The sequence below is a fragment of the Peromyscus leucopus genome, chromosome 22 (genome assembly GCF_004664715.2).
Source record: "Peromyscus leucopus breed LL Stock chromosome 22, UCI_PerLeu_2.1, whole genome shotgun sequence".
Lineage (NCBI taxonomy): Eukaryota > Metazoa > Chordata > Mammalia > Rodentia > Cricetidae > Peromyscus > Peromyscus leucopus.
The window spans coordinates 41513577-41527053 of record NC_051081.1 but is presented as its reverse complement, the minus strand read 5'-3'; the positions used below and the strand labels follow the sequence as shown (position 1 = coordinate 41527053).

The 13477-nt window shown below is 40.6% G+C and overlaps 1 protein-coding gene across 2 annotated transcripts in view; it reads right to left on the bottom strand.

Annotated features, from left to right (window-relative positions):
* Window positions 1-601: 601 nt before the first annotated feature.
* Wdr35 (WD repeat domain 35) overlaps window positions 602-13477 on the bottom strand; it is a 54813-nt gene continuing 41937 nt past the window's right edge. For both annotated transcript variants that reach the window (XM_028867588.2, XM_028867589.2), the window contains 9 exons: window positions 13113-13316; window positions 10604-10750; window positions 9820-9952; window positions 7972-8082; window positions 6881-7045; window positions 5570-5710; window positions 4882-5038; window positions 1744-1984; window positions 602-1452 (listed from right to left, as the gene is read on the bottom strand). In XM_028867588.2, the coding sequence (XP_028723421.1) occupies window positions 1302-1452; window positions 1744-1984; window positions 4882-5038; window positions 5570-5710; window positions 6881-7045; window positions 7972-8082; window positions 9820-9952; window positions 10604-10750; window positions 13113-13316 (1450 nt within the window). In that variant the 3' untranslated portion in view covers window positions 602-1301. The remainder of the gene's footprint in view (window positions 1453-1743; window positions 1985-4881; window positions 5039-5569; window positions 5711-6880; window positions 7046-7971; window positions 8083-9819; window positions 9953-10603; window positions 10751-13112; window positions 13317-13477) is intronic.

The window sequence follows — 13477 nt, the reverse complement described above, 5'->3', positions numbered from 1 at the left end:
GATGAGCGTTTGGAGCTACATCAACAAAGTTAACACTCTGTTACTTTGTAACGATTTTTTTCCCTTGTTTCTGATGTGAACTTCATGTGGTCTCTGAGGGAACAATTCTCACAATTCTCTGCCATGTGCATAAAAAGACTGTTCGGTTTTTCTCTGTGTGATAACAAATGTGACATGTGTGGTGTGGTGTGGTGTGGTGTGGTGTGTGTGTGTGTGTGTGTGTGTGTGTGTGTGTGTCTGTCTGTCTGTCTGTCCCACAAAAATAGCTCAACAAAGACCACAAGTAACATGGGATAAACATGTTATTTTTTTCTTCATAATTTATTGTTTTCATGTTTATTTCAAATAAAATCTCATCAAAACCTAAGATCTTAACTCTGGAAATACAGAAAGGTGATTTTTTAAAGTATATTTTAGCAAACTATAGTGACCTTGGTATCATGGATGACAGCAGGTTCACAATGCTTGCTCGGGCTCACTGCTTACCCGCACGGCCTTACCTGTTGGTTCCACACGTCAGCACCTAGGCCTTCAGAGTTCTTGGAACCATAGCGTAATTGGGGATAAGTTTGATGGGAAGGAACAACAGCATCACTCAGAATCAGTTCATTCATGTTTATTACAAGAAAAGTGGCTCCCAAATGCCTCCTCGTGAATGAGGATAAAATATTTTTTAAAACTTCAAATAATAAAAAGTCTTAAAATGCCATCTCCTCAGTTATGAAAATAAACTATAGAAGACTTTAATCCTTAAATAGAAATAGAGCTCATTCCATACAACAGTTACTTCACCCCCTGAAATACAGGCTATATCAACTCTCCCCTGCCTCCTCCATGTCCACCTGCTTCTCGAGGGGTCTCTAATGAACTAGTAAAACCTTGAGAATATGAGAAAAAATGCCCTGGTGGAGGTATTTCTGTGGTAACTCACCACAGACTATAAGCTACATAAATGATAAATGGACAGACAGGAAATACAGAGAAATTAAGTTCACATCTGTAAGTCTTATGTGAAAAGTCCTCAAGTGATCTCCTCATTGCACTGTGATGCACGAACTATCTTTTTTTTTCCATTACTGACAGTGGACCCAGGGCCTTGTGCATGCTTGGGAAGCACTCTACCACTGAGCTACACTCCAGCCCTCGTTTTGTTTTTAATATATATTTTATACAAAAGTACAGCTACCAGATGATGGAGCTGATTTTCATGTGAAGCCTAAGGAAATCAAGCATTACTCCATAGAGAGGTGCAGGTGAGTACATATGCTTCACATACGTTAGAGTTAAGGTAGTTCTTTCCTTTATTCTACTGAACTGTGGCATAAAGGACAGAAGTTGTAGTTGCTGATCTCCTGAGCGAGGACATAGTGCTTGCAGACTTTGCACACCCAGAACTGATACTCAATGATTGGGCTTCCGGTGGCGATGCACGTTGGCAGCTTTCCTTCTCCGCTGTAAAAATAAGAGAGAAAACAATTAGACTTTAAAATATGTGTCTAGCCTAACTATCTGATATATTTTAAATACTGAAGAATGAAAAACATTCCAAGACAAACTTCAAATACAATACTTACATCTCACATTTTTTAAAATAAAACCCTTATTTTAAATACAGCATTACTACACCCTTGTAGGATAAATAAAATTGATTTTAATATGAACATAGACTCCTTCAACATTCAGTGCTTTATTATATCCAAGCTTCTAATCAGGTAGACGGCATCTAAAGTTCGCGGCACCTACCCTTCCAGAAGGCTGTTCAACTCGGACTTCCTGTTGTCTTTTGGTGTGTGTTTGGTGAAGATTTCCAGAGCCAGGTCTTCATACTGCTGTTTCTGTTCTGTGCTGAGTGTTTCCAACGATTCCAGTTTAATAAAAGCCTTTGAGCAGGTCCCGAAAGCTCTGCTTGCACAAGCGCAGAGCGCTAGCAACGAGTAGATCTCAACCGGGGGGATGATGTCCTCATAGTCCCTCAGATGAAGAGCTAGAAAAGATGGCGCCGTTAGCATCACAAAGACAAGTACAGGATGAGCATGTGCGGGACAGGATCCATGGACGCTGTTTTACCTTAACCCACGTGAGCTTCAACAAATGCAAAAAAAAAAAAAAAAAAAAATGCTGAGGGGTGGGCACACCAGCAGGAGGAAACAGAGTACATAACCCGGGTTCTAAGAGTGAAGTCACTAAAATAACACACAGCCCTGCTCACTTCCAGACCGAACGGGCTCAGTATTGAAACGTGTGGCTTCTGTTCTATTTGATCAACAGTAATTTCTGTGGCGTTCCAGACAAGGTGAATTAGTACTACATTAGCTGTTATTCTCAAGGCGATGTACTTCTGCTCATGAAAAAAAAAATGCAGTATGAGGTTCCTTATGTTCTTTGTCCTGCTGAGAGAACAGGACTGAGTGCAAAGAGCTTCCCACTGTCAGCCCAGACCATTTATTTTGACAGCTGCCACATCGTATCTATAACCCTTCTGCACTACAGACAGAATCTTTTATTAAAATGCACTGCAGAATCAGCATCAGATTGGTCATCAATTTCTCTGTTTCTCCTCTCCAGACCCTGACATTTTTAAAAAGATCCTTCTGATGGTATAATTTATGACAATACGTCCATTGCATCTTATCATTAGAGTCCACCAGTTGGTTCTTTCTGTAGCCCAGGCTGGCCTCGAACTCACAGAGATCCTCCTGCCTCTGCCTCCCGAGTGCTGGGATTAAAGGTGTGCGCCACCACCGCCCGGCCCCACCAGTTGGTTCTAAGGTCAAGTGTTAACAAGAAGTTGATGGACAATTTTATTTTAAAACATATTCGTTGAGTTATAATAAACAAGACCCTCTAATTTCACCTTTGGAGCACAGCAGTTTCACAGGCAATAGTTACAAGATACATACTATTTCTAATAATTTTACACTGAAATAGAAAAAGATGAAGGACATGGATCTCTTGACTCAATAGGTGAAGAATCTCAGACGTCTGTTTTCTCTCGGCCTAAGTCTAGAAGTGGCACATAACTCTAAATATTCAAGCTGCATAACTTGTATCACATTAATTAAAATTAAGTAATTTGCTATAAAATAAGTTTAAAAATAAAAACAATTTTCTTTATATAACCAACAGCCAATTGGAAAACCTTTTTTACAGACCTATTACTAATGACAATAAAAATGGGAATAAACTCCAAAAGAAACATTCAGAACAAACCAGAAGTAAACTAAAGCTCTTCAGAGGAAAAAGGAAAAAAAGAAAGAAACAGACAGAGTAATGATTTTTAAAAGTTGAAGTATAAGTAGAGGCTGGAGATGTAGCGTGGTGGTTAGACCCTTGAAGCTTCTCCCAGAGGCCCTGAGATTGGTTCCCAGCACCCGTTCTGAGTGTTCATCACCACCATAACAGCATCTCCGGGGGATCTCAAGCCCTTTCTGGCCTCTGTGGCACCTGTGCACAAGTGGCGTACAGTCACAGTCACAATGATAATAATAAAGCACAGGTAAGACGAGGACAGTACTGGGGAGGAATTAAGAATGCGTCTGCTGAAGCATGATGGTGGTCATGCCTCTAATTACAGCACTTGGCAGGCAGAGACCAGAGGACTGCAAGTTCCGTCTCACCGCACACACATGAAGCTAGAATTCCCAATCTGTGAGGGGAAAATACATTTTTATCGTGTGTGTGTATGTGTGTGTGTTTCTGTGTGTGTGTGTTTGTGTGTGTGTCAGTCAGTCATATACTTTAGTTTACAGCAAAATCTCAGACTATACTCATTGGAGTTAATAAACAGAAAAAATGTCTAAGCCCTCAGATACTGTTAATCCAGAAGATGAACATTTATACTGCATGTAAATAATCTATGGATGACAGTACATAAAAGCGGTAGACTGTGATGCAGCTGTTAAAACTGTCATAGATCTATGTTTAACAATGAGGGAAGGAATACTAACACACTCCTGAGGAGAAAAATTAAGCTCCAGGGGTTGGGGATTTAGCTCAGTGGTAGAGCGCTTGCCTAGCAAGCACAAGGCCCTGGGTTCGGTCCTCAGCTGGGGCGGGGTGGGGGGGGGGTGGGGGGGGAGCTCTGAAGCTCTGAAGTGGGAAAATGTCTCAGAAAATTCACCCAAATGATGCTTGCCATCAAGCCTGATGACCTGAGTTGGATCCCCAATATCCACACGGTGAAAGGAGAGAACCAACTCTCAAAGTTGTCCTCTGACCTCAACACACGGGCTACGGTCACACACGCACACACGCGCATGCACACACACACACACACACACACACACCAAAACAAAAAAACCTATCTGAATAAATGAGATTTTTCTAATTAAAAGGAGAAAAAAAGTTTACTCAAATGTTCACAATGGTAATCTCTGAGTTGTAAAATTACTTCATGCCATTATTTTGTCTTTTTGTACTTCTCTGTTTTGGTTGGAATTACTAAACAAGAATCACTTTATGAAGAAAAGATAAATACTATAGAAATGTGTATGACATGAAAATATCTTTAAGCATTGTTAAGGCACACAAAGCGAGCCTGTTCAAGCTTCCAATACAATGTGAGAAGAGGGAGAGTTCCTCCAGACCCAGGCACAGCCTGTATAGTGTTTGGCTTTGAACAGAGGACATATGAGTACTACACGTTTGTTTATTATCTAAAGCACCTGATATTTCTGTGAACACTGTGCACTATGTTTTTTAAAAGGGGGGGGGGACTTCAAAAAGAGGAATTCACAAAATAAACTGTATATTCATACCCTGACACGTATAGATAAACACACCGGCAGAAATAGTAAAATTGCTATAAAGACAAGTGAAGAGCCAGCTGTTGCTATTCACTCCAAGTTTCCGATGTCCCCACCTGTCAGGTGACATGCCCACCTGTCTTCAACGCAGTGTCTACGTAGCCCTCGTAGAGCTGCCGCTGGGCGAGTATGAAGAAGTGGTAGGCCTCGGCGCCTCTCCAGGCATTGTCCGTGAACCGACTAGTTGTAGAGAGAACTTCCTCTTCTAGCAAGCCAGCCAAAGCAGAAGTGGCCTGGGGGAAAAGCCAGTGCCCTGGGTCAGCGCAAACACAGAGTCTCACCTCTCCACAGAAGGTGAGGTCTGAAACTAAGACAACACACAGCTACACGAGAGATCTCATCATCTTTCCTGTCGTCACAGATTCAAGTTCTCCATCACAACCCACAGCTTTCTAAATTAAGACCAAAGTTTAAATAGACCTGAGTAAACTTTAAGTCAACGTGAAATGTTATTTAATGTAATGAGATCCATTTACAGTAAAAATAGATTTACATTCTAAGAAAGTTTTTTAATTCTCTGATTAAAAACTCTTTAACAAAAGTAAATTACAGCACCCTACAAGCTAATCTTAAAGAACAACAGTTCTCCATATTTCTAAACAGCAATTTCTCAATCTGCATCCTTACTCTAAAGGAGGCATTACTAATCTTCAAGCCCCTTAAAGAAAAGAACACAGCCTAGAGAGGAAAGGACTTGTCCAGGAGAAGTCTTGAGAAGACTTGCCATTGTGTGCTATGTGAATGATCGGAATGGCCTGCGTTACCTCCGAGTTCTTCCCTTTGACTTTCCCTCGCTGGGCATTTTTCATCTGCTCGTGATACTGCTCAATGAGCAGGGCTGACAGGACGTAGAGCTTCTTCACGCGCAGAGGCTTGGCTCTCTTCTTCGCCTCCTCATCTGCAATCTAGACATTTCAAACAATGGGGAAGACACTTCTTGGTGTGTATCCATTCAAATAAAACCATTTCCAAACTTAACTGAGACTTGATTCTTTAAAAGGAGGGAGAGTGTAGAATGGAGTATGAGTTTAATTATGTTTTAGATTTTAAAAGTCATTGTCTTTTCTTGAGAACTTAGTCACCTGAATAGAAACTAACAATCTTAAAAATAACATCTATTGGGCTGGAGAGATGGCTCAGAGATTAAGAGCACTGACTGCTCTTCCAGAGGTCCTGAGTTCAATTCCCAGCACCCACATGATGGTTCACAGCCATCTACAATGAGATCTGGTGCCCTCTTCTGGCGTGCAAAGTTACATGGTGGCAGAATGTTGTATACATAATAAATAAATAAGATTTATAAAAAAAAAATCTATTAAGTAACTAAATCAGAGTGGGAAAGTGGTCTGTCCTTCAGAAGTTTACGTTTATTTAAGTGATTTTGAGGGGAAAAAAAAACTTTCTCTTTATTAAGTCAGGAAAGAAAAGAGCATAACAGTGTAAAATTTATGTATATTAATACTGTATTATGGATAATAAAGAAATACGTTGTTTTAAAATGTACACATTTTACAAAGACATAACTTTCTTATCGATAGGATTTAATTCCAGTTAAAAGAATTTGTTCTTGGCAGTCCCAGAAAATTCTTAAATTCTGGTTAGCTTCTGTACCAAATACACAATTGTTTATAAACTGGCAATTTGCCAGCCTCCATAACTACCCTTGTTAGGGAAGGCAGCAATACACAGACTTGCCGTAAGAGGGGTTTGCTGTGACAGACACTTGTTTACAAAGAAAACAGACAGCACTTTTTTAAAAGCTATAAAAGAAGATACAAAGCTAATTGTTCTAGTTCCAATTCTATCCTGGATTTCTCAGGCATGGTGATGGATAAGTGCATAAAAATATCCTTGAATGGCTATTCTAACCGTGTAGAAGTCTACTGAGACGTATAGACTTTGGGACTGGTTAATTTGGGTATGTGATGTTTATTTACAAGGTTTTTTAATAATAAAGTTTAAAGTTTTTTTTTAAAGCAGTGACTAGAACAAGATAATGTTTGGCAGGACTGTGCATTACCTTATACATCAGTTTAGCCTAGAACAAGATAATGTTCAGCAGGACTGTGCATTACCTTATACATCAGTTTAGCCGCATCAAAAAAGTAGCTGGCTTTCCTATAGAGCTCAATGGCATCCAGAGTCTTGTTCTTCTCCAGTAAATGTGACGCATACCTAGCTAACAGAGATCCAATTTCCTTCATACTGTGACTTTTAGCCAATTCCACAGCCTTGTTCCACTAGGAAAAAATTATAGCATTCAGTCACCCAAATATTTAAAGAACTTACACCCTGAAAGTCCCACAATAAGCTCCTAAGTGTTAATAAATGCTAACACTACTTCAAAATAGAGCAAGACCAGTACACATTCTAAAAGTCATTAAAAATCAGAGCAATCGTAAGTTATGTAAGCAAACATTTCAAAATGATTGAACCATCTAAGATGGATTTCTTGGTGAAGTACATTTGAAAATCAAAGTCTCAAAATACATAATCACATTAATCTTACGATTCTCTTTTTGCACATATTATAAGCCAGAAAAAGAATCCATTTTTTAGTGTTCACTATAAAATAAATTTACAGTTCCATTTAAGAAAATATCCTATTAGATTTAACATTTACAAATTGTGTTTATAAGGTAAATCGATCTTTATAAAAACACTTCAAAAAATGCTTAAAAGAATATACTGATAGCCAACAGTTTCTGTAATAATTCTGCACTTTTAGTTAAATTTCGGGTTTTTTTTTAAATATCAAAAACATGTTTTCTATAAAGGAGAAAGGGAATAGACCTGCCAAGATAAATATTGATCAAGTAACTCAATTCTTTCCCCAGGCAATGAGTGACCATTAACCTAGTCCTTTCCTGGAAACCAAACCCAACCTAACAAAATGCAGAAAATTATGAAATTACTTCCAGACAAAAACTTGAAAGCACCGATCTGTTCTGTGCTCCCTGGTTGGCTAAGTTGGGAGCAGGTCACCCCATGTGGTAGCACAGGAGGTTAAGTACAAACACCCACGAGCTAGGCTTCTTTCCCTGAACCACACCTAGCCCCCCCCCCATGCCTTACACTGGAGACCATTTCAGTGACTTTAATTTTGCTTTCAGTTAAAAATCTCTAAAACGGCAGGCTTTCCAGATGGCAACTGTCAGTTCCTCACCTGGTTGAGGTGTACACAGGTGTCCACCGCTGCCTTTGGTTGGTTACACTTCAAGAATGCGCTCACGGCTTGTTCACACATTCCAACTCTCACAAACATCTGTGCTATTTCCTGTAAGCACCAAACACTATTACCGGATTTCAGAGACCTGGGAAATCATTTAGATTTTAATTTATCAAAACTCCACAGGGACACATGAAGGATAAACTGGTGGGGACACCTGAATACTACATCGGTGGTTAGTGATTTTTCTTTCAGACAGGGGCAGAGGTTACAGGTCAGGATGGATGCCACAGTGCCTACTTCCACGGAACTAGCGTTTCATTGGCTCAAGCCCTGAAGACACTGCCCTGCCTTCCTTTAAATCATAAGGCTGAGACCAGATTCTGTAAGTTCAAGACCAGCCTGGGCTATACAGTGAGACTGTCTCAGAAAAGAAAGAAAAAAGAAAAAAATGAAAGCATGCATCCTACTGGGTAGTGTTAAAAAAACAATAATAACCTGTAAATGAACTCATGTGTTACTATGTTCGAGCTCCCAATCATATTAAGAAATACCCCAGGACTTGGGATGAGGCTCGGTTGGTAGAATGTTGCCTGGCAAGCACGAAGCCCTGGGTTTGGCCCCCAGCACCACATAAACTGCCATGGTGGTACATTCCCAGCACCACCCAGTGGCTAGAGGCAGAAGCATCAAAAGTCACCCCTGGCTACAAGTGAGTTCAAGGCATCCTAGGATACATGAGACACATCAAATCTAATCTAAGGAGCACTTCATGCCATGCCTGTGGTCCACATCTCTAACCACAGTCACACAGGAGGTTGAGACAAAGGAGCTGATGCCCTAGACAACAAAGCAAGATCCCTCGATAGATAGATAGATAGATAGATAGATAGATAGATAGATAGATAGATAGATAGATGATAGATAGATAGATAGATAGATAGATAGATAGATAGATAGATAGATAGATGATAGATAGATAGACAGATGCAGACTGGGGTGGGAGACAGTTTAATGGTCAAGTGTCAAGTTTGAATCTTAGCATGGCAAAATCAAAAAGGAGAAAAGAAATGCCCCCTTCATCAGTTCTCGAAGCTAACCCCAAAACAAGTTCCCCAGACGGTGGCAGGAGGCTGGGGCATCGACCACCACCACACACCTTCCTGCCATCTTTTTGTTTCTCTCATTACTAGTTAGAGTTTTTCTCACCCCACCCATCACTTCAAAAATAAGCGATTTCTAAGAAATTTCAGTCTCTCTCCTACTTAAGAAAACACACGGGGTTGTGTTAAGAGCAAATGGGACCAACATGACAGTGGGAGCCCACTGCTCCTTTATAAGAAACCTGAACTGCCAGAGAACTCTAGACCTGTCTATTAATTAACAGGCAGCTTTTAGGATGGAACCCACAACCCATATGTGTATGACCCTGCGGCTGAGAGTGACTAATACCACAGGTACTGAGTTATACACGAAACAAATAAATACAGACATGAGCAGCACTCAACATCAACTCAGAGGCCTAAAAGTAACAGTCAAGGAAGGGACATGCTGCTTTTAGTCATTTTAATGGTGAACTTCACTGTTGATGTGACCTTTCGAATTAATTAGAAGCAAATTCTGAATGACCTTGGACTCACACGAGGCTATGCTCTAGTGAAGTACTAAGGATCTCAATGATTTCTCCCTGCAGCTCAAGAATTCAGTAATGCTGACATATTGATTCTAAAATAAAATTAAAGCTTCATCCCATGTCTAAGAAACCATGAAATTATAGATTAACTTTCAGTTTTCATTGCTACAGAGGATATTTCTTGACTAAAAATAAAAATATGGAATACCTACTGGAAGCAACTTGTGGTTTTCTGGAAGTGAATTGGCAAGATTCTCTAGCCCCTCATAATCTTCTAGCATATAATAGCATTCGGCTAGGCGCTCCTGGTTCCTGCCTTTGACGTAATACTGTACAGCATTCAGCCTGTGGATGAAAGAAAAACCTTCATGATCAGTACATAAGTCTCCAGATAACCAAGAACTTCCCCCAAGTAGTCTTTCATTAGGATTTCTAGTGCTTGTCTTACTTCATCGTCTTCAGTTACACACTACCTTTAAAGCTCACATTCTTTTAAATCTAAAGACAATGTAGCAAATTCAACTTGTAATATTCTCTGAATGCTCTCACATTGTTTAATTTACAATGTCAGAGAAGTACTCGCATCATTGACATAAATAAGCATATTAATCGCAATGAAAACTTTGGAATAAAGCAATACTTTCTGGAAAAAAATCTATAACAAAACAAGTAAATATACTTTTTTTTTAACTATGTTCACAAATAAATCATAGACAACATGGTTGTGGTCTCAAAACAGTGGAGTGTTTTCTGAAGCTAGGTACAAGAGTCTTGTGTATAGATGGCAAAGTGATGCCAGGCTTATCTCTCAGCTCAAGAATGACTTGCTCTCCAGTGTGCATCCAGAGAGCAAATGCATCACAGGGCCGTTGGAATTTCAGGATTCAGGAGAAGGGCCTTCACTCTGACAGCACCATTCCCTGGGGAGGTAGTCCGCGTAACGGAATAATTCCAAGCATGCAAGAACGCATCAGGTACTTCAGGTAGCTCACGTACCACTTTTGTCGATCAGCAAAGTAGTCTCCAATGGCATTGTGGGCTTGTTCGAGGAGACTGTCGTCTGCGTCACCAGACCCAGTTTTCAGGAGCTGCAGTACTCTGAACCAATCCCCCAATTTCAGCCTCAGACCAATAGCGAGGTCTCTGAAAAACAAAAAAGTTTCATTCATTCCCTCTACAAAGCTTGTCAATTGCCTGCTGTGTGCTAGACACAGTTCTAGGAGCTTTGATTATCTCCAGACACTCTGGAAACAGCCTGGCCAGTAAGAGGCAACTGGGAGAGAGCAGAAGTTATAGTTTGAAGGCATGTCCTCTCAAAACCTCATGTTGAAATTTAATCCCAATTGTGGTAGCATCAAGACATGGTATGTTTGGGGAAATGATCAAGCCTCTCTCGTGAGATGATGAATGCCTTTGTAGTAGAATATTATTTTTAAGGTGTGTTAGTTTTGTTTATGTTGCATTTGTTTAACTCTGTGAAGCTGTGTTACTGTGCCTGTCTAAAACACCTGTGGGTCTAATAAAGAGCAGAACGGCCAATAGCGAGGCAGGAGGATAGGCAGGGCTGGCAGGCAGAGAGACTATATAGAAGGAGAAATCTGGGAGAAGAAAAGGGATGGAGGAGTGAAGAGATCTATGAGCCAGAGAAGGAGGAGGACTCCAGAGCCAACCGTCCAGCTACACAGCAAGTCACGGTGTAAGAGTAAGATTTACAGAAGTAAGAGAACGGGAAAAGCCCAGAGGCAAAAGAGAGACAGGTTAAATTATGGTACATTAAGCTGGCTAGAAACTAAGCCAAGCTAAGGCTGGGCATTCATAATTAAGAATAAGCCTCCATGTGTGATCTATTTGGGAGCTGGGTGGCGGACCCCCAAAAGAGTAAAAAAAAAAATAGCCAGGTGGTGGTGGCGCACACCTTTAATCCCAGCACTCAGGAGGCAGAGCCAGGCAGATCTCTGTGAGTTCGAGGCCAGCCTGGTCTACAGAGTGAGATCCAGGACAGGCACCAAAACTACACAGAGAAACCCTGTCTCAAAAAAAAAAAAAAAAAAGAGAGAGAGAGAGTAAAAAACAACATGCCTTCATAAGAAGGGCACCAGAGAAAGCTGACGTTCTTTTACCCTTGTTTTCCACCATGTGGAAATTCAAGGCACCACCCTGGAGGTCCAGGCAGGGCTCCCAGCAGACATCACAGCTCTAGACCCTCAGCCATGGACTCCCCGGCCTCCAGAGCTGTGAGAAACAACCATCTGTGCTTTATGGATTAGCCGGCCTGAGGTACTTCCATCACAGCGATCCAAGCAGAAACGACACCGGAGTAAGAGGCTCTTTCTAGTCTTCTTTCCTAGATTTCCAGCTTACTGAGCAAACTAATGGCATAAATAATAATTACCTCTTTTCATGGATTTCTTAGACACAATCGGGTTTATTGCAAAATGAAATATATAGTATAAGGGCTTGGTTTTGTATTTGTTCTCAGGGCTTAAGACGTAGAAGGGATCTTCTGGGGGTATAAATACCAATTAGTGAAAATTAGATTACATGCTTAGTGCTGAAATGAAGCTCATATATTATATAAAGAAAAACTAAATATAAGTCATAAAACAATCTCTCTTTTGACTTTTATTTTATCATTCCCGAGAGAAGAAAATTAAATAATGGCGTCAACAATCAAAACTCAAATTATGACCTATATAATAAATAATAAGAGTCCCCAGTCTTGTTGGACAATAGTGGCACATGCCTTTAATCCTAGCACTCGGGAGGCAGAGGCAGGAGAATCATCTCTATGAGTTCAAGGCCAGCCTGGTCTACAGAATAAATTCCAGGACAGGCTCCAAAGCTACACAGAGAAACCCTATCTCAAAAAAAAAAAAAAGTCTCCAGTCTCTATAGACTTCTCAACTGTTTTCTTTACTAAATGAACAGCATCTCCATAGTAATGTATGAACACATATTTAAACAGAAATGGCTCAGTGATTAAATACTTGTGGCACAGCATGAAGACCTGAATTCAGATTCGTGGCACCCACGTGAAGGCTGGGCATGGCCATGGCGTGTGTGGCCCCAGCACTGAGCACACAGAGACAGCCCCCGAGAACCTGCCAGCCAGCTAATCTAGCCAAAATGCCAGGAACAGGTTCAGTGAGAGACCCTGTCTCAGAAAGGTGGAAAATGGCAGCGGAAGACACCCAGCATTCACCTCTGGCCTCCACAAATACCTACATGTGCAAACACATGCAAACAAAACACACACACACACACACAAAAAAAAAAAAAAAAAAAAAAAATTTAAACATAATAAATCAAAGAAAAGCAGAGATGAAAAGTGCTCTCAAATTTTAAAATAAAAATTAATGAGGCCTGTGAAATGCCCAGTTGTATTCCTAATTGAAAACTATTTTCTAAAAGAAATGGTACAATATATTTCGTCTACTTTATGGTCTCCATTTGTAGAACACTATGAGCAGAAAAACACTTGGGGATGGCTGCCTTCCTAATTTACCTTCTGTCCATGTCCAGATACATCCTTTCGGCTTCCTCAAACCTGCCAAAGTAGGCGATAATCTCAGCCTGCTTCATCGCCTCACTCTGCAGGTTCCCCAGGCGCTTCACAAACTTGATGCCTTGGTAATCCTTGCAGCGCACGAACGCCTGCTGGGCCGTGTACAAGTCCAGCTTCTGCAGGGCGGCCTCAGCCAACAGGCGCCTGGGTTTTCAAAAGACACAGAAAACCTATTGCGTAGGACTAATAGACAAGTCTTGTATCAGAATTCAATCAGTGAAACACGGTAAAAAAAAAAAAAAATCTGGTGGATTTCTGGTAAAAATGATTGTGTTAGCACATGCAAACATTTTTCATATAACATG